The 20,050-nt window shown below is 32.5% G+C and overlaps 3 protein-coding genes and 2 long non-coding RNA genes across 8 annotated transcripts; 3 read left to right on the forward strand and 2 right to left on the reverse strand.

Annotated features, from left to right (window-relative positions):
* Positions 1-309: 309 nt before the first annotated feature.
* On the reverse strand, positions 310-6,682 carry LOC103860509. 3 transcript variants are annotated; one of them, XR_631379.3, is made up of 4 exons: positions 5,104-6,680; positions 4,951-5,018; positions 4,766-4,854; positions 310-4,688 (listed from the first exon to the last, which is right to left on the reverse strand). It is a non-coding gene; the product is annotated as an uncharacterized LOC103860509 (long non-coding RNA). The 3 variants fall into 3 exon arrangements; XR_631378.3 differs by having other exon boundaries at positions 4,766-5,018; positions 5,104-6,682; XR_004449106.1 differs by having other exon boundaries at positions 4,766-6,675.
* An 810-nt stretch (positions 6,683-7,492) lies between these two features.
* Positions 7,493-9,023, forward strand: LOC103828265 (pathogenesis-related protein 1). The gene has a single exon (XM_009103877.3). The coding sequence runs from the start codon at positions 8,189-8,191 to the stop codon at positions 8,846-8,848; it is 660 nt and encodes a 219-aa protein (XP_009102125.2). The 5' UTR covers positions 7,493-8,188; the 3' UTR covers positions 8,849-9,023.
* Positions 9,024-13,117: 4,094 nt separating this feature from the next.
* Positions 13,118-19,555, forward strand: LOC103849850 (pathogenesis-related protein 1). The gene is made up of 3 exons (XM_033274694.1): positions 13,118-17,597; positions 17,874-17,925; positions 18,022-19,555. The coding sequence occupies exon 1, from the start codon at positions 14,763-14,765 to the stop codon at positions 15,297-15,299; it is 537 nt and encodes a 178-aa protein (XP_033130585.1). The 5' UTR covers positions 13,118-14,762; the 3' UTR covers positions 15,300-17,597; positions 17,874-17,925; positions 18,022-19,555.
* Positions 17,780-19,893, reverse strand: LOC108870603. The gene is made up of 2 exons (XR_004449111.1): positions 19,690-19,893; positions 17,780-19,589 (listed from the first exon to the last, which is right to left on the reverse strand). It is a non-coding gene; the product is annotated as an uncharacterized LOC108870603 (long non-coding RNA).
* Positions 19,000-20,031, forward strand: LOC117126502 (golgin candidate 1). Of its 2 annotated transcripts, none has more exons than XM_033274695.1 (4): positions 19,000-19,207; positions 19,284-19,382; positions 19,703-19,780; positions 19,889-20,031. In XM_033274695.1, the coding sequence occupies exons 1-4, from the start codon at positions 19,151-19,153 to the stop codon at positions 19,907-19,909; spliced, it is 255 nt and encodes an 84-aa protein (XP_033130586.1). In that variant the 5' UTR covers positions 19,000-19,150; the 3' UTR covers positions 19,910-20,031. The 2 variants fall into 2 exon arrangements, with proteins under 2 accessions (XP_033130586.1, XP_033130587.1); XM_033274696.1 differs by having other exon boundaries at positions 19,718-19,780.
* Positions 20,032-20,050: the final 19 nt, after the last annotated feature.

The raw sequence follows: 20,050 nt of genomic DNA on the forward strand, positions 1-20,050 counted from the left end.
TAGGTTGTTCAAACCGGAATGTTAAAGGTTATTATCTATATCGGTTAAGGCTGTTGTTAGCTTAAATGAAAGAGGTAGTTTTCTTAATTTGTTGATGTACAAGTAGGCCTATGTACAAGGACATTCAAATTCGTTAGAAAGGCAAACAGCTCATTCCTAGTAGTCACATGTGAAAAACCTATCACATACTGCCTCACCTCAGAGATAATTGTTTTGAAAACTAATTGTTTCACAATTTTTTTTGTGTGTTTTCTATAAATTTTCTATTACTTAATAAATATAAGTTGTAAATTTTGTTTTAATTTTTTGGGTTTATTGAATTACTAAGCTTAACTGTATTAAAAATTGATAATCACAAAAGATATATTTACAATACAAATTTAATGTATTTTTATTATGTATGGACGAATGAAAACTTCTTTTAATAGAAAGAAGATATTATATTTAAAGATTTTAATTACATTTAAGTACTATTGCTAGGCTTTTAATTAGAGTATATGCAACGAAATATCTCACCATTTGAAAAACTTTATCATGAGTCTCTCAAATTGTTAAAAAAAATCTTAAATAAATGGTTTTTTGAAAAGATTCATGGTTATAAACTATCATTGTGGATAATTTTACTGCAACACTCACTCCTATTATCAAATTGTTGGAGATGGACCTAGCACAAAGTCCATTAAGTTTTGGGCCCAAAACTCACTTCTATTATCAAATTTATCAGATGATGACTTCGCATAAAGATAAGTTTGTATTTTCACTATAAAATGAGGTGTCAAAATCATTAAAAGGAAGAAAGAGGAGAGAGACCACAAAAGTATAAGATGACCTCTCTCGTCTCCGACTACCAGCTCGCCTTCGACTACCAGAAACTACCACCACTAAAAGTCCGAGTTGACCTCTCTCGTCTCCGGCTACCAGCTCGCCTTCGACTGCTAGAATCTACCACCACTAAATGTCCGAGATGACCTCTCTCGTCTCTGATTACCAGCTCGCCTTTGACTACCAAAAACTACCACCACAAAGAGTTCGAGACGACCTCTCTTGTCCAAAACGAGCTCGACTACTGACTACCGGGATGACCTGGCGACCATCGACTACCTCGGAATCATGATGACGTAGCGACCACCGACTACCTCGATGAACTCGCGACTAGCGACTACCTCGCGACCATCAACTACCCGGCGATTACCAACTACCTTGGTACCATCAACGACCTCGCGATCATCGACTACCTCGGTACCATGATGACCTTGCAATTACCGACTACCTCGATGACCTCGCAACTACCAACTATCTCGCGACCATCGACTACCTTGGTTTCATTGATGACCTCGCGACCATCGACTATTTCAGTACCATGTTTACCTCACGACTATCGACTACCTTGATGACCTCGCGATCATCGACTACCTCGGTACCATGATGAATATTCCTCGACGATCATGTCTCCAAATACCATGTCATGATGACCCCATCTCGACCAATATACCTTGACAACCTTGATCAGTCGACAATCATGTCTCAAGCAAACACGTCTTTGATGACCTTGCCTTGACAACTACATCACCTGGACGACCACGTAACGACGACCACATTATGGAGACATCATCTCGACTAATTTGCTTTGAGGACTTCGATCAAATCGTCGATCTCATCTCGACAACTATATCTCGACGACCACGTCCTTGAAGATCTCACCTCGACGATCATATCTCTGACAACCATGTCACAATGACTTCATCGATTTTCTTGTCTCAACCAAACTCGACTCCAACTCCCCTTTGGCGACGACCTAACACTGATCTCCAAAAGATGACATGCTTTCACTGCTTTCCGACGCCGACGAACTACCACTGCTCTTCGACAATGACAAGCTCACAATACTCTTTGATGACGACATTCTCCAAGTTAACAATCTCCTACTCAAAGACATCAACACGAACGATCGAAAGACAACCTCAAAACATATGGCCTCAAAAGTGACTTTCAAAAATGATGATAAAAACTGAGCATCAACCATGATGAACTCCGTCTATAGTCAAAGGATGAACTCGACAAAGTGATCGAAGCTCTGCGCACACACTTGTTGAATGATCTCCACACCCAAGAAAGCCGACCTCAGAGCTCAAATAGATGAATTACACACCTAATGAAGCCAAACTCTGTGTTTGATGGATGCTATGTGCATTTATGGAAGCAATAATACACATTTGTATTTTATGGACAATTTAAATCTCATCTAATTTCAATCATTACTCTAATACTAGAGCTTTTCCCGGGCTACGCCCGGGTTTATTTTCATTAATTTTAAAATAGTATGTTAGTATATTTAAAGATATAGTATATACTAAAAACTGTGATAAATATAAATTACTAAAATAAAATTTAATTATAATGCAAACAAAAATAATTATAAAATCTATTATATTATCACAGTAGAAAAACAGGTTGAAATCTCAATCATTTTAAATTTTGATTTCGTAACTCCTCTGTTCATTATATCTTTCTGATTCGTATTGTATAATTAGTGGCTAAAAAGTTTAAGTTCTTACCAAGAAAACTAAACTTTCTAGAAGTATGCATGAAAAATAAAATGGGGTTGCTGAAATTTTCTTCTAAATTCAAAAAAGTTAGATACAATAAATATTTTATTTTGTAAATACCTTGATAATAGGTAAAAAGATAATTTCTTATTGAGTATTTTTCTGAAATTTCATAAATGTTGAAAAAATATAATAGTTTTCGAAGGTGACTGGTAAGTACTCTGAATGCTTTCCACACTTTTTCACAACTAATCTAATTTACCAATCATGCTTTAAAAAAATAATTTAAAGGTACAATTCAAAAGTTAAACTGAAAATAGATTGGCTATGAAAATCATTTTCTTAAGAACTTATATTTAGTGCTTTGAAAGTTATTGATATAAATCTATTTCAATAGATTAAGTTTACAGCTACAACATTTTTTTTTTACAAATTTACAGCTTATATTCTAAAGCAAATAATTAAGTTTACAGCTACAAAGACTAAATATCTCTACCAAATATTATTTTATTTTTGTCGTTCTCTGCTAAATAATATCTTTTAAAAATTATTCGTTTTCATGAGATTCATGTTTTTCATCATCGATTTCCAAGAACAAAGATAGAAGATATTATAGATATAGATATTAGATAACAACATATGAACTTTGTGATTAATATCTAGGTTGTGATTTTGTATCCAGTCAGTTAATTATGAACTTTTTATTGAAATAATTCAAAAATTAACGCCAAAATTACATATTTATGTTATTAAATTAAAGGAATTCTAAATTTACCATAATATTTGATATATTTTCTAAATTTATTTTTAAAAATAACAATTTGCATAAATACCTTAAATCTGTGATGAAAATAAGACTAATTTTCTTAAATCATTTATAAATGTTTAAGAATCATTTATAAAATATTTATAGAAGTGTATAAACTCAACCTCTCCTCTATATACTAAATAATAATTAATATACTGTAAATTCAAATTCTATAATATTTGTATTTGAAATAATATTAAAAACAGTATCTAAAGTATGGTATTTTAAGCAGTTGATCATTAAATTTGGATATCCTTTTCTATTGTGTTTTTCATTTTTAATTAAAATTCTTAAAATCCTTTGTATATATATCGTTTACAAATTTTGTCAGAATATTTACAAAAACTTCCTGGTTTTGTTAGCTCTAAGTTTGGAACATAATTGTTTTTCCCGTCAGCATAGAATATGTATTATTATAAAATATTCATAATTTTGAAATATAAAAAATGAGTAACTCACATTTATGCACTAAAGATGGAAAATGTAATTTGGCCCTCTTATCTTGACATAAAAGTGGTTTGTTCTTCTTATTTTAAGTTCTAATAATATCAATGGAATAATGGAAGTAAATTTTCTTGACGGTGTTATTAGCACACTAATTTTCCTGCGTTTTTTGAATTAGTTTTTACGATATGTTATCTAATTCAAATTGGTTTTAAATTTCTATATATTATGAGATTGATGATTGTGAATCTGTGATTTTTTTCCTATGAAAATACGTATATTTGATGATAAACAATAACCAAAGTCTCATGAGAGCAATCCAAAAATTAAAACAGCACCCAAAAAGAACAGAGCCTGAGACTCATTCACGTCTTTCCACCACAAAACATAGACATCACCCCACCAACATAATCCCCTTTCCTCATATCAATACCTTTAGCAAGTTAGTCGTTCTTCTGCAAACAAACCCCTCAGCCAAGCAACCTCTCCCCTTGCAACATACGACTGCAACCTCATATCCATGGTGACACTTCTTGCGATCAAAAAGGTGATCATATTCGATTTCCTTGATACCACCTCCAATTCCCACTCATGCATATTACTCAGCGCAGTTTTTATCTCCATAGCATACGCACGATAAGATGGCCACGCCCTCGGTCTTTTCACCGCACCCACCAAATCTGCATCTTCAGTTTCAAAAATTACTTTATTCAGCCTGTGAGATGCCATGCTCTCAATGGCCCAAATCAAAGCATGGTGCCTTGCTTCCGCTAGGACGTAACACCAGAGAAAACCCTCCTACTGTGCAGCAACACCTCTCCTATATTTATTCCTCACAGTGGATATGTATTCATTAACTTTTATTTTCTAACCATGATTTGTCTCAGGATCTACATTTTTATGACAAACATATTACTGTACTAATGGTTACTAAAAGATAAATATTTGAGCAATAAACATAATATACCTCTAGAATATCCAGAACCAAAGTTTATATGTTTATGTTTTCTCCAGTTTTTCTTTACCATATACTCTTTATGCTCTGTCTCTTGTCACCTGAGCAGGAATATATATTTTCGTCGACCTTTAGCGAGTGAAAATATTGACAATAGATAGTGCGAATACATAACATATTTACCTTAGCGACATTACCTGTTCCACTAACAACAGGATATAGACCATCAGGTTTCTTTGAAACCACAAACTTGATTGAGGCAAACCTATGACAATTTTATTATGTACTTCTCAGAATTATAAATCTCACATATCTAAATATTTGTTTCCATCAAAATGGTAAGCAATCACCTCCGTTCCAGGCCGATACAGGCCGATCTCCGATCGAATGACGCCCTTAGCCAATCATCCGCTCTCTAACAATCTGCCACCGGACGGGACTTTTCGGTGATCGCCAATTCCGCAGTGGAGGAGATCGTCGCATCTCCGGCGTCAGCCGTTTGCAAGAAGCTAGCCTTCGACCTCATCAGATCCACACGCCTCACTCCGGATCTCTGGGACACGGTTTGCTCCGGTGTCAAAACCAATCTCAATTTCTCTGACTCCGACGTAACCGCCGCCGCCGTCTCCATCCACGCCGCTTTCCCCTCCTTCTCGAGTTAGCCATAACAAACCAATAGAGGGTTTATTCCATCGGAACAGATTCATGTCGTTTGGGTTATGATAAGCACATGAATTTTATGAGACTTAGATGTGGAGGCGAAGGAGAATCGGAAGTGGTGTAATGGGAGGAAGACGAAACGGAGAGGTCCGTATGTTGTGTGAATGAACGAATGACGTGGCAAAAAGAACCCATCCCATTGGATGATTTTCCATGCTGAGGTGGATAGGCTCAATGGAGCTCATATATCCCTTTTAATATAGTATAGATTTTCTATAAACGTATCGGTACCCAGCCGGCGATCAAGCAAGACAATCAACCATAAGCTCTACGACTCATTTTATATGGGATCCGTTCCCAAGTGCTACAGTTCCTCGCTCACACTTCAAAAAACTTTTGCAAACGAAATATGAGTTCTGCTCTCAGAGTGCTACATCTCCCTGCTCACACTTGTATTATTTTGCAAAAGTACGATCCTAGTGTTGCAGCTCCGCGCTCACACTAACTTTGCAAACAAAATATGTGATCCGTTCTCGGAGTGATGTAGTCCCTGCTCACACTTGTAACGTTTTGAAAAATATGGGATTTGTCTTCAGTGCTGCAGCTCCGCGCTCACACTTCAAAAAACTTTTGCAAACGAAATAGAAATCCGCTGTTAGAGTTTTTTTTTGTAATAGATTTGTGATTATAGACTATCATTGTAGATAGTTTTACTGCAACACTTCACTCCTATTATCAAATGTTATAGTTTAATCTTAAGAAAGTTCTCAAAAAAATAAATCTTAAGAAATGGTTTATGACGTATACGTAGAACAATTCACGGGTGCTGAGTAAAAGTCACGAGAGTTATATAACATCACGTGGATTAAAGTTCAGATAGATTAATGAACGTAACTAATTAATTAGTCCAATCAAATTCCACGTCTGTAGGATTGCGAGATTATGCGTACGGTATATATGAAAGTTTAATGTGTTTCCAGTACAAAACACGCATATAAAGCATAACATGAGTCGGAAGGCGAAAGGGGTTAAAAAATAATCCCATATTGTTTTCCATATACATAGTCACGTATCCCTTATATATTAAAAGAGAAGTATTACAACATATTTTTGTAGTCATATGTCATTACCACAATCATTCTTAGAATCCTTAGAAAAATATGTTGGTCCACATAAATATATAATAAGCTTTTTATTAAACTAACCATAAATTAATCATAAATTTTCTTCATTGTTTCCTTAATAAAAATCACGGAATTACCTAATGTGGCTAAAGTATATATATGACAATTAATGATTTTGAATAATAAAGATTTGATAAAAATTACTCTATTCTCTATCATTTTTAAAAAAATTTAACTTATTAAAATAAATTAAACAACCACATTAACTATATAATAAAAATTTAGATTTTTTCGTATATTATATATTTTGAATTTTAAAAAACGAATCTAAATGACTAAAGTTATTAAAAATTTCACATTGAAATTTTTGTGATCCATGGTTTAAAATGTATGTTATAACAAGATTAAATGATTACGAAATTACATAAATATGAAGTCTCATTTAATAAATATTATATATATGTATATTAATATTTTTAAAAAATAAATTATATACCATATAAAATACATAAGTATTTTAATTTTGATTTTGCTTTAAATTTTTTTGATAAACATTTTGAACAATTATTGACAACTTATTAGATTTTAAACTTTGCATTGAATGTTTTTAAAATTATAAATTACTAAAACTATTAAACATTCCACAAATTTTTTATTGTTATCAGTGATTTAATTTTTTTGTTATAAAGAAATACAAATGATCAAAAATAATATGAGTATAAAATATTTTTTAATAGATGTCAATATTAAAAATGTACTATATATCTATGTTAATATCATGTAAACTTAATTTTATAACATATATAAAATAGAAAAAGTGTTTATATCGATTAATAAAATTTATTTAAGTATTTATACCAATTTAATTATATACGTAATAATTCCTAAAATTTTAATTATTCAATATATATATATATTATTTCTTAATATGTAAAAATATATAATACTTAAAAATAATTTATATTTAATATTCATCCCGCGCAAGTCTTAACCTAGTCATATGTTGAAACATTATCACAGTTGGTGATATTACCGTCCACAATTAACGGACCTAATTAGCCCCACAGTTAAACTTCCATTAATAACCTGACATTAATTACGTGATCAATCACACACTAGACGATAAGCTTTTCGACTAATCTAATTAACTTCTTTTTCATTCAAACTAACATTAAGTGCATTAAGATATTTTATTAGCTAGTTTAGACGCACCTACACCTACAGTCAAACTAATTATTCTTTGCCTTCTACAAAGTTCCGGGAATGCGTTAAGAAATCTTGCCTTTTCCGTTACATTTATCAAACTTTCAAAATTGTAACTTTCAGTCGATTACTTAATGTTGACGTTAAGTACTCTAAAAATTAGAATATAGAGTCCTAAATTTATATTATTTTAAGAAATTTCTATAAGTAATTTGCTATTTAGTAGTAATTGTTTAGGAAATAAACAGCGTCTGTTTTTCGCTTATTTTTTGGTTTAACTAGTGGTGAATATTTGAAATCCCAAAAATAGTCACGGAACTCTTGCTTTCCTAGGCTTACAAAAAGGAGAAAACAAAGAATCAAAATAGAGAACAAAGAAGTTCGAAAACAAAAACAAAAGAAGTGTTGACAAAAAAAAAACAAAAAAAAAACTATAAGAAGAACAAGAATGTCGTTTTCTGGATATAGCTTCGTCATAGTATCATTACTCTCCATCGTCTTAACTCAAATCTACGGTTCCTGTAATGTAGACCCAAATGCTAATCCCCAACCGGCAGCAACGTCAGGGGTTAGGGCTCATCCCCAACCGGCAGCAACGTCAGGGGTTAGGGCTCATCCCCAACTGGCAGCAACGTCAGATCTTAACACCCTAGGTCGAACCAACTTAGACCCAAGGGTTGATCTTCTACCGGCAGAAACTTTATTGGTTCACAATCGGGTTCGAGCCGAAGTCGGGGTGGGTCCAATGGTGTGGGACTTCAAACTAGCTGCCTTCGCACAGAACTACGCTAACGTACGATCCAAAGACTGCGCCCTACAACATTCGACAGACGAAATGTACGGCGAGAATATAGCCGCAGGGTGGCTCAAGTCTAAAGAATCAATGAGCGGTCCGATCGCGGCTAAGTTGTGGTATGGCGAGAAGAAATTCTACAATTATCAAACCAACAAATGTAGTGGTATGTGTGGGCATTATACTCAGATGGTGGCTAACCAATCGCACCGAGTTGGATGTGGTCACGTCAGGTGTCATGCAGATACATATCTTTGGGTCGTATGTAACTATGCTCCTAGGCCGATGGGTGATGAGAACACACGTCCGTATTAATGAACTTTTGTTTTTAACAAGACGAATAGTTGTCTGATGTAATAAAATTTAACATAATAAGTTACGTACTATAGATAACCAGACATTATAGTATGGAGATGTCTGATCATGTAATAAAAATTAACATAATAAGTTCGTGTTTCATATAATATACCAGAATCCAGAAATTATATTTTTTGTGATTTGTAGTATTTAGTAGTAATCACTTAACAGTGTATGATCACACCTTGTATTCATATATTGTAGAGTGTGTATTTGAGTTATTGAAAAAATTATCTCCAAACGTGTATATATTATTAGCACTTAATTACATAATACATATCACCACCCTTAATTTTCTTGTATTTATATTTTATAGAGCTAATATAAATATAATACATAAATTTAATGTTTAATTTGCTTTCTCTTTTCAAATTTCAACAATATGTGAATTTTAATTTGAAGATGATACATTAAAGAGACCAACACAAAACATAAAACTAAATGTTATTGTTTATTATTTTCAAATAAATACATGATTAATAGTTCCAATATGATATCCTTAAAAAATATTTTCTAAGATTATATTAATGTTAATTATTAATATTAAAGAAGTAAAAAGTCACAAATTGTTTCTTCACATGCACACATTGTTGAATAAACACAAGCTTTAAGATTGGATAATATTTGCATAGTGGATAATTCATGGACTTCCATAAATCAATTCAGTGAAATTGGATGGGTTTGGAAAGATACAATGGGAAATATCCAATTTATGAGGACTCGGAACTTAATGAGGCGTGTGACAACACTACACTCGGAACTGGAAGCGCTAAGATGGGCAATGGAGAGTATGCTACAACATTCAACATGTCAGAGATTTGAGACAGATTACAAGGACCTGATTGCAATTAGAGATGACAATTGGGTTGTACCGACCCGCCTTGTCCCGCCCCGCCGCGGTACACGGTCAATGCGGATCTTCGCGGTACATGTCCGCGCGGGATGCGGTTTCTAAAAGAGCTGCCCAATCTCGACCCGCGACTTGCACAAGCCTTGGCGGTACAGGTCCGCGGGACTCCGATCTTCATCAACACATGCATGAGATGTTCGGTGAGAGGAGACTTGAGTGTGCCAATGTCTAGGTCATGAACTCCACGGTTGATCGCTTCCGCGATCAACTCACTGATTCGAAAGAGATAAACATTGTACTCGTCGTACTTTATCTTGAACTTCTGGAGACGCGAATCACGGTTAATCTCGAGAAACCTGTCGATGAAGTTCTTGATGGCGGCTGGATCAGAGAAGTCATGGGAGTGTAACTCTAGTCCTGGGACTTGAAGCCAGATATTTCTAAATCTCGTCGACAAAATGCTTGTCCTGACGGAATCTTTGGTAGGAAGGCATAAGAGGATCTGAGTTATCAAAGAGTCCGGAAGGGAGCTGATTCCATGTGAAAGATGAGGGCATCTTGAGCAGGGATGAAAGAAACAACACCAAAGGTGAGACGAACAAGGATGGACAAATAAGAAGCAAGGGTGTATCCGCTTTTTATAGGTTTGGTGTCTTTCCTCTTCAGGGAGAAGAGACCAGTCTGGTACGGATGATGAATACAGAGAGTCTTTGTCAGAGACGTACGATGATCATACGATGATGAAGATAGAGACCAGTTTTTGCGGATCCCCGCGGGTCCCGCGGGATACACCAAACCCATCCCGCTTCTGGCCCAATTCCGCACAAGCTCATCCCGCGAAGCCCGCTAAAAATTTGGGCCTAGATCTTAGTAACCAATCCCGCCCCGCAACAGGTCCAAACGGGCTGGCGCAAAATAAAATTACTGATTTGCTAGCTAGGAATGTCCGTTCTTTTCATAGATCTCTTTGTTTTATTGGTTGTTCTATCCTGATTACTCAAATCGCTAGTTTGAATAATAGAATAACCGTTTGTCGAAAAAAAAAAAAAGGTAAAAGTCAACAATTTCATTCCGGAAATGAAGCTAAGTAAGAATAAATCACGGGTGTAGAATAACATTCACGTGAATTATTATATTACGAGGACTATATAGATTATTATACGTAACTTACAAGATATTGATACACATAATTTTATAACTGTGATTTTCTTCAAACCAATCACTTTCGACTTTAGGTGTGATTAACGGTCGCGTTTCACGTCATTGGTTATATGACTTATGCTGTTAATTACCGTAATTAAAGGACTTGAAAAGGAATGGCGTCAAGTAAGTATTTACAACAAAATAGTATGATTGTCTTCAGTTTATTTAGTTTATCTTTTTTTTGTTAAAAGTTTGTTAGACTTTTTTATAGTATCTGGTAAATTCTAAAGTTGTTCTGGACTCTTTCATACACAATCCCACAAGTTTATACTTTACAGATTGTGTAATGTAGCTTATCCTGTTTTTTCAATAGCGAATGTCAGATTTATTTTTTCTATAAATTAATTGATAGCGTTTAATCTTTTGATGTGTATGTACTTTGTCAAACAAAGAAAATGATATACAGTATGCATTTATTGCCACATATACTTTAGGAAAAAATTGTCTAAAGGCCATGTGTAACTTTTGTTTAGGTGGAATCATGTAACACCAAGTTATAAATTCATTAATTCCCTCCTATATTAGCCATCAGTCAAAGTCTTATATTTTAAATCTTTACCATAAATCAATCAAATTTTAGGAATTTCTATTTAGACTTTTCGCATAATTTTATAATCACATAAATGCACGTATATTCTTGATTTGTCTTTCTATGACATTTTCAAATTTAGGATTTTCATGTTGAAAAATTATGTATGAGTTTTGTTAATTTTGATGAATTTGAAGATTTTATGCCCAAATTTTATTTTAATCATATAAACATGTTATTCAAAAGAATCCTAGATTTACTTTAAGATATTACTAATTAATCCCTTATATATTAAATCCCTTATATATTAAAGGAGAAGCATTGTAATAAATGCATTCACACTATAATAGACACGTGGTAGCTTCATAATGATTTGATAATAAATATGCTAATGCATTCACACTATATTCATAAATGTGTTCACACTATATACTTTTATTTTTTTAATATAAAACTCATATGCATGGTTCCAATAAAACTTTGGATTTTTCGGTTCGAATCAAAACAAATAACGAATCAAAAGCTAAACTATATATATATTATTTTTATTGTTTACCGATAAAGTTGGGCAAAATATTAATAAGTTTTGATTCAATTCGTTATCCGTTTTGAATTGAACCAAAAAATATGGATATCCGTAACTTTACGAAGCAAATCAATTACTAAAATACAATTAAAGAAAAGCAAATTACAAATACCAATATTTTTAAGAGCGATTATCAAATTCGATCTATTATATGCATATATATACATATATGTACAGAATTATATATATATATATATATATATATATGTTATATATATTATAGTTTATATAAGTTTTACAATATCTTTATAAATTAAATTTATTATATTATGTATTAAAATTTAAAAAGTAAATAATATTTTATTTTTGTAATAAAACGTTATTATTAAATTTTCAATTAATTTTTTAATTTTATTTACGGATCAAATCGAATATTCTTTAAAATCCTAAATCATTTCGGATATCATAATCACCGACTATCCAAGTGGCTAAAGATTGAATCGACATGAATGTCTTCAAATACTCGGATATTCGATCTGTGCCCATCTCTATTTACGGATACAGTTGATTTTTTATATAAAAAAATTCACTAATATCAAGGCCTTTTTACCTTTTAATTAATTTTAATTTTATCTTTCATGTATTATTTAGAACAAAAATGTCATTAATATTAATTAACAATATCTTTATATATTTATCATTTATTTTTATATAATTTTATATACACATACATGTGCACCTTGATGTGAAAACTTTATAAGTATTTACCACTACTGAAGTATCTATTTTTTTTGGAAGTTGAAATATATTTTTTTCTTAATGCTTCTTTCATGACCGAACAAATTGTAGTGAAATGATTAGTCTTAATAATTTTATTTTCTTTTTCTTGAACTATTATCCGTTTACAAACTATAATATGAAACCATTGTTTCGACATGAGATTATCTAAAATTTATAACATAAAAATAAACAAATAATAATAATTTTTGGTTTCTACCGAAAAAACTAAAAAATCAAACATTCTAACAGAATAAACCAAAAAAATAATTTAAAACTGAACCAATATCCAGATTAAACAGATTTAATGTGTTTTTATTAAAAAATAACAAAACTAATAATCACATCCCGCGCAAGGCGCGGGTTATTACCTAGTTATATATTAAAGGAGAAGCATTGTAATAAATGCATTCACACTATAATAGACACGTGGCAATCTCACAATGATTTGATAATAAATATGCTAACGCGTTCATACTATAATCATAAATGTATTCACACTATATATTTTGTATTTTTAAATATAAAACCCGCATGCATGGCTCCAACAAAACTTTGGATTTTTCGGTTCGAATCAAAACAAATAACGAATCAAAAGCTAAACTGTATATATATATATATATATATATATAGTGCTTTTATTGTTTACGGATAAAGTTGGGCAAAATAGTTAAGGGATTTTGATTCGATTCGTTATCCTTTTTGATTGAACCAAAAATATGGATATCCGTAACTATACGAAGCAAATCAGATACTAAAATACAATATCAAACCAAAAAAAAAAACAAATCACAAATACCAATTTTTTTAGAAACATATATCTAATTCGATCTTTTATATGCATATATATACATATATGTACAGTATTATATATATATATATATGTTATGTATATATATTATAATTTATATAAGTTTTACAATATTTTTATGAATTAAATTAATTATTATTAGGTATTAAAATTTTAAAAAGTTAAATAATATTTTATTTTTGTAATAAAATGTTATTATTAAATTTTTCAGTTTTATTTACGAATCAAATCGGATATTCTTTAAAATTTTAAATCATTTCGGATATCACAGTCACTGATCGAGTGGCAAAAGATTGAATCAATATGAATGCCTCCAAATATTCGGATATTCGATTTGTATCCACGTCTATTTATGAATATAATTTATTTTCTTTATATGAAAAAAATTCACTAATGTCAAGGGCGTTTTAATTTTTAATTTTTAATTAATTTTAATTTTATCTTTCATGTATTATTTTAAATAAAAATATCATTTAATATTAATTAACAATATCTTTATATATTTGTCAACTATTTTTATATACTTTTACATACACATAAATGTGCACCTTGACGTGAACACCTTGCAACTAAGTATTTACCACAACTGAAGTATCTATTTTATTTTTTGGAAGTTGGAATATATATTGTTTTTCTTAATGCTTCTTTCACTACCGACCAAATTGTAGTGAAATAATTTGTCTTAATAAATTTTTTTTTTTGAACTATTATCCGTTTACAAACTATGATATGAAGCCTTGGTTCGACATGACGACTATCTAAAATTGATAACATGAAAGAAATAATAGTAATGTTTGGTTTTAACCGAAAAAACTAAAAAATCAAATATTCTAACCAAATAAACCAAAATATGTATTAATTTAAAATAATAGTTATATTTTAGCAGATTAAAAACCAAAAACTAACTTAAAACTGAACCGATATCCAGATTAAACATATTTAATGTGTTTTTATTAAAAAATAACGAAACTAATAATCACATTCCGCGCAAGGCGCGGGTTATTACCTAGTAATATAATAATAGAAACTAAACCCTCCAAAACAACTTTTAGTTGTTAGTATATTAATCACAAAATAGTACAATACCTATTTTGTACTGTTTTCGGAGGCTTACAAAAGGAGGAAGCAGAGATCACATAACATAAGTTCCAAGAAGATTTACAAAACCAGAACAAAATGTTGTCTTTTGGTGAAAGCTTCGTCCTAGCCCTAGCATTATTCTCCGTCATTTTAACTCCAGCCTATGGTCTACCAAAAGTGAAGCCAATCGATGATGTCCAACCGGAACAAACGCTAGCGGTTCACAACGAGATTCGAGCCGCGGTCGGGGTGGCTCCATTGGTATGGAACGAAACCGTTGCGGCCTATGCACAGAATTTCGCCAACAAGCTAGCCAAAGCTGGGAAATGCGCGTATACTGACATGAGACATTCTGGTGGACCTTACGGCGAAAACATCGCGGCAGGATGGGTCCAACCTGAGGATCAAATGAGCGGTCCGATCGCTACTAAGTATTGGTTAACGGAGAAGCCTAACTACGACCATGCCACTAACAAGTGCAAAGATGTTTGCGGGCACTACACTCAGATCGTGGCAAATCAATCATTCAGTCTCGGATGTGGCTCGTATAGGTGTCATGATAATGAGTTGATTTGGATTGTATGTGATTATTATCCTATGCCTATGGGTGATGCGAATACTCGCCCCTATTGATGATTTGAACTGGATGATTTATTTCCAAAAAAAATGTAATGCGTGAATCTATTATCTATAAAAAGATTAATATATTAAGTTAATATATCTTACATATAGATGTGATCAAATTAAACCAGCTAGTTTATAATTTGTTTTAATGATGTTGTCGTATTACCATTGTGATAGAGAGGTAAGAAACATAAAACAAAAAAAAGACTGAATTATATTAATTAGTAGCCTGTATTGATATTGATCTGTGTAATTTTCATATTATAGACGTAGGCATAATGCTAGCAGAAATTATGCAGCAAAACTAGGTCATCAGGCTCGGCCTCATATGCTCAAATGTGTTGAGGAGCTTTAGGGATGATATGTTAAAGTCAGCATGAGACTTTGATAATAGTATAATACATTAATAACTTTCCACAACATCTGAGGCATGCTCTACCTTTTTTTTATGGACGCGATCAGCCGATCATCAAGATTACTTTAAGTGACATGCTAATCATTCTTCTTTATCCTCCTCCTCTATTCTTATTGAATTAGAGCCGAAAGTACTGAAAAATCTATTAATTACGCTTTCAAAAACACATCTATATAATTAAAACATAAGTCATGACTTAATTCATGTATGATTTTTTTAATTTGGACTACTCCTTGAAAAGTTGTTTAAATTAATTTTTGTATAAATATTTAATGTATTTGAATTATTCTAAAACAAACAAATCAAATAGATATTCTTATATTTTCTCTGAAATTGTTTCTGGATAAAATCATTTCATATTTTTATTTACAATATAAGTACATATTTCATTTTCATCAAAATAAACTTTTTAAAAATTAAATAATTTCGTATTTATTTAAAAAATAAATGTATATTTTATTTTTCACTTAAACAAAATATTTAAATATTTAGTTAATTTCGTGTTTATTTAAAAAAATATATATATATATTTCATTTTAACTAAAAAAACCTTTTAAATTTTAAATTTTTTATTTTTAATAATAACTAAACTCATATACAATTTCATATTAAATTTTAATATAATGCTTTGCAATTAAATTTTTGATCCTTAACCAATAATTTATTCAATTTAGAACTTTGTATCACATGATTAAAAATATGCCATCATTGACAATTTAAAACAAATAAATTAAATTATTGCATGAAACTATAAAATTGTTATATTTTAAATTCTATATTAAACAATTAGTAATATGGTAAATATTAAAATTATATACAATTAATCATGTAAAAATATTTATTTGTGTAACAATAAAAATAATCACCTGCACGGTTGCGCGGGTCAAAATCTACTTGTAACTTAAAACGACAAGTACTTGATAGTCATCTTATGAAGTAAACATAATTAATGATTTTTAGCTATGCATGGCAATCGAGTTGGCATTGTGGAGCGAGTAAGTGTTCGATAACATCTAAAACTATTGTAAAACTACTACTTTTTTTTGCTGTTATTGTAAAACTAATTTTAAATCAGTATATCTATACATTGCGCTAATTTTGTGAGAACGCGAATTGTAGTTTCACTATTTTTTGTATATTTTGCTAGTTTCTTTTTGATCATCAAAAAGTTTTGGGTCAGTGGATCTATACAATCAAATCTAAAATCTGAGGTAAATTGTTTAAAACCCTTGATCTACATCATCACTGGGCTAAAAGACTTCTTGCATGTTACTTTAAAATTTGAATGAACAACGCTTCCGAACTTTGATAATCTTCTGAAATAATCAATAAAAAACCATTATATTCGGAAGTCCATTAAAAACACACTTAAGTAAAAAGGCCCACCTCATTTATAAAAAAAACATATATACACCCTTCAAAAGAAATACTTGTACATAGGAGAAATATAAGAATCCTATTTCGACGGCGAGGATCATGTAGACCACTGTAAACAAGGTAGTCGTGAAACCACATGATCAACGATCTGAGTTCTTCCCCCTTCTTTTCTGTTTGAATCCGTTTTGTAATTCTCAAAACCAGCTATTGATTTTTTCATTATGATCCTCATTTTTTTTCTACTCGGGAACCGAGTCGGTGGTGCGTGGAAGCTCATTGCGGATCCGCCGTGACTAGCGGGGAGTTACTTTCTGATTTTGATCATCAATGGCGTCTTGGCTCAAAGCTGCCTGCCTGCCGAAGGTAATCTTAGTGGTGGTTTCTGCACTCTTTTACCATGACAACAATTTTGTGAAAGTTTGATTGATTATTGGATTTATTGGAGGTTGTGGATCGAAGGGGAAAGTCTGTGGTTGAAGACCTCTCCGAGGAACAGTCTGATTTGCACTTGCCAGGTACTGCCCATAGTAGTCTGTACAAAAAAGCTCACCTTTGGTTCTGGTTCATCTTATGATTACAATGTGAATATCATAGTTTGTATCCTTGTTTTACTTTAAGCAGTAGGACAACACCTGAAATATCACCAACTTTTCTGTGGAAATTCTGTATAATAAGCCCAAATGGATTTCTCTTAAACTATTTAGAAACATTGGCATTATTGGCTCACATCTTTACAATTTTGGTTTTAGTCATGTATCTGTCTCTTATATTATGTTTTCTCTTTTGTTTAGCTTCTAATAAGAAAGGGTCCCAAGCAAAGAGATTAAAAGTTCAAAGGGAAAGGTATTTACATTGCTTCTCTTATATGTAAGTCGTTCTCTTTGTTTGGTACCATCCATACTCAACATCATCTTCTTCCTTTCTGGACTGTATTTGTAGGCTCGGCAGAAAGTAAAGTTGTCAAGGAAGAATCTTCTAATAATAGAGATTTTTTGGGTGATCAATCTGGACCAGGAGTTTCGCAGTCGGAGGTGCCTACCTCTAGAGATTCAACCGACTGATACAGATGTTCAGAGTGTTCTGTCACTTCCACAGTCTGTGGCAGACACAAAAAGTGAAGATGCTGCTGTGGTAGCTATTGGTTCTGTTGCGCTGCTGAGCCAACTCCAAATGACAAGCAAGCTGATGGAGCTGTTCCAAATGACACTTTGGTGCAACCGTTGCAACCGCAAACCTGGTTGATGCTCAGAATATTTTTTAAAAGAGATTTGGATAAATGGAATCTGTGGTGCATGTTTCTCCTTTAGGCCAAGGAACTGTGATTCAAAGCACAGGAAATGAGGCGTAAGAGAAAGTTGGTATCTCAGTCAATTTGGATAAAGAACATAGGAACATAATACCTCCACCAATACAAATTCCATGAAGATTCAACATCAGCTTGAAGAGGTTAGTTAGTCTCTGGGAAAATGATGAAAAATAACACATACTATATCTGCTACTTGCATGTATGTTGTCATCAAAAGCCTGTTGAACAATTTCTTCACTAATTCTAGGCTCAGGGGTTGTTAAAAGCTACGGTTTTCTTTGGGCAGTCAAAAGAAGCTAGGTTAAGCTCAAATATCCTTTGTGCATCAAATGGGTGATTAAACACTCTTTTATCTGTCCGATAGAATTAATTCATGCTAGTGTTTGGACGTTACCAATTTCAGATATATGCTTCATTTGTTTGTCCTCATATACATCTAGGTTTGTGCTGGACTGTCTGCAAAAGATTAAGGAAGAAAATGCACAGTTGGAAGAGTCTCTCACTGCAGAGGTAAATTTGAACAGCTTCTTTAGTGTATTTTGTACCCATATAAGAAAAAGTGATACTTGAAGCCACCTAATTTTATTTCTTCATTTTTTTTACTGTTATAGCAAGAGCTGACCAAGTCATATGAAGCTAGCATTAGATAGTTACAAAAATATTTATCATCTTCTAAAAGAAAAGTGTCGAAAGTAGAGTCAAGCATGGTTGAGGCACTAGCAGCTACGAACTCAGAGGTAGAAAGAAGCACTTGTCAGCACAATGGATGCCTTGAAAAACCAGGCTGCTCTGAACGAAGGAAAATTGTCGTCCCTTCAGGTTTCTAGCCTCTCATTTTGTTCCCCCATTATCATATATTTGAACTTCATTAGAAGAATTGGCAAATGATACGCAGGTGGAATGTACATCTCTGGATCAAGAGTTGCAAGATATGGAAGTTCGTGCTCGCAGAGGGCAAACGAAATCTCCGGATGAACCAAACCAAGTGACACATGTATGTATTTTTAGGTTATCATGCTCTACGTTGTGGAAGTTAACTTCAATTGTGAATTGTGAGCTCTTTGCACACTTTAATTTTTTTGTTAGAAGTAAAAACCAAGAACTTATATGCAAAAAGTATTTACGATCCCTTGGTAACTCTGATAAGTCATGTATCATACCTTAATTCTTCTACTGTAGTCGTTTCACATCTTAGAAATACCTGGCATTATGGAATTTCAAATTCTTAAAAGTGAGAAGTATATTCAAATCCTTGGAAACAAAGTTTATCAGCTTTTCGAACTTCAGATTTTGCTACTCACTCTAATTATGCAGATTCAAGCATGGCAGGGTGAAGTGGACAGTGCTCGACAAGCTCAGAGAGATGCCGAGAAGAAACTTGCTTCAATGGAGGCATGATACTAACTTACTAACCTCGGAACTTCTTTATGACATGATGTAAATGTTTTTGTGTGCCACAATTAGCATTATTTTGACACATGATCCGTGTGTTTGTTATAGGCTGGAATGCTCAACAAGTGAGGGTTGAAATGGTAGCCATGAAGAGGGATGCAGAACATTACGGATTAGTTCCTCAGCCGAGGCCCAAGAAGTTGGGGATTCAATGGTCAGACCATGACGGGTTACGCACGGAAAGCAATGAATGGTGCGTTTTAATAAACT

Source organism: Brassica rapa, chromosome A07, assembly GCF_000309985.2.
Source record: "Brassica rapa cultivar Chiifu-401-42 chromosome A07, CAAS_Brap_v3.01, whole genome shotgun sequence".
Lineage (NCBI taxonomy): Eukaryota > Viridiplantae > Streptophyta > Magnoliopsida > Brassicales > Brassicaceae > Brassica > Brassica rapa.

Coding starts and splice junctions, on each gene's coding strand:
- LOC103828265 (XM_009103877.3), top strand. CDS start 8,189: ATGTCGTTTTCTGGATATAGCTTCGTCATAGTATCATTACTCTCCATC.
- LOC103849850 (XM_033274694.1), top strand. CDS start 14,763: ATGTTGTCTTTTGGTGAAAGCTTCGTCCTAGCCCTAGCATTATTCTCC.
- LOC117126502 (XM_033274695.1), top strand. CDS start 19,151: ATGGATGCCTTGAAAAACCAGGCTGCTCTGAACGAAGGAAAATTGTCG. Junction 19,208..19,283: donor GAAAATTGTCGTCCCTTCAG/GTTTCTAGCCTC, acceptor AATGATACGCAG/GTGGAATGTACATCTCTGGA. Junction 19,383..19,702: donor AACCAAACCAAGTGACACAT/GTATGTATTTTT, acceptor CTAATTATGCAG/ATTCAAGCATGGCAGGGTGA.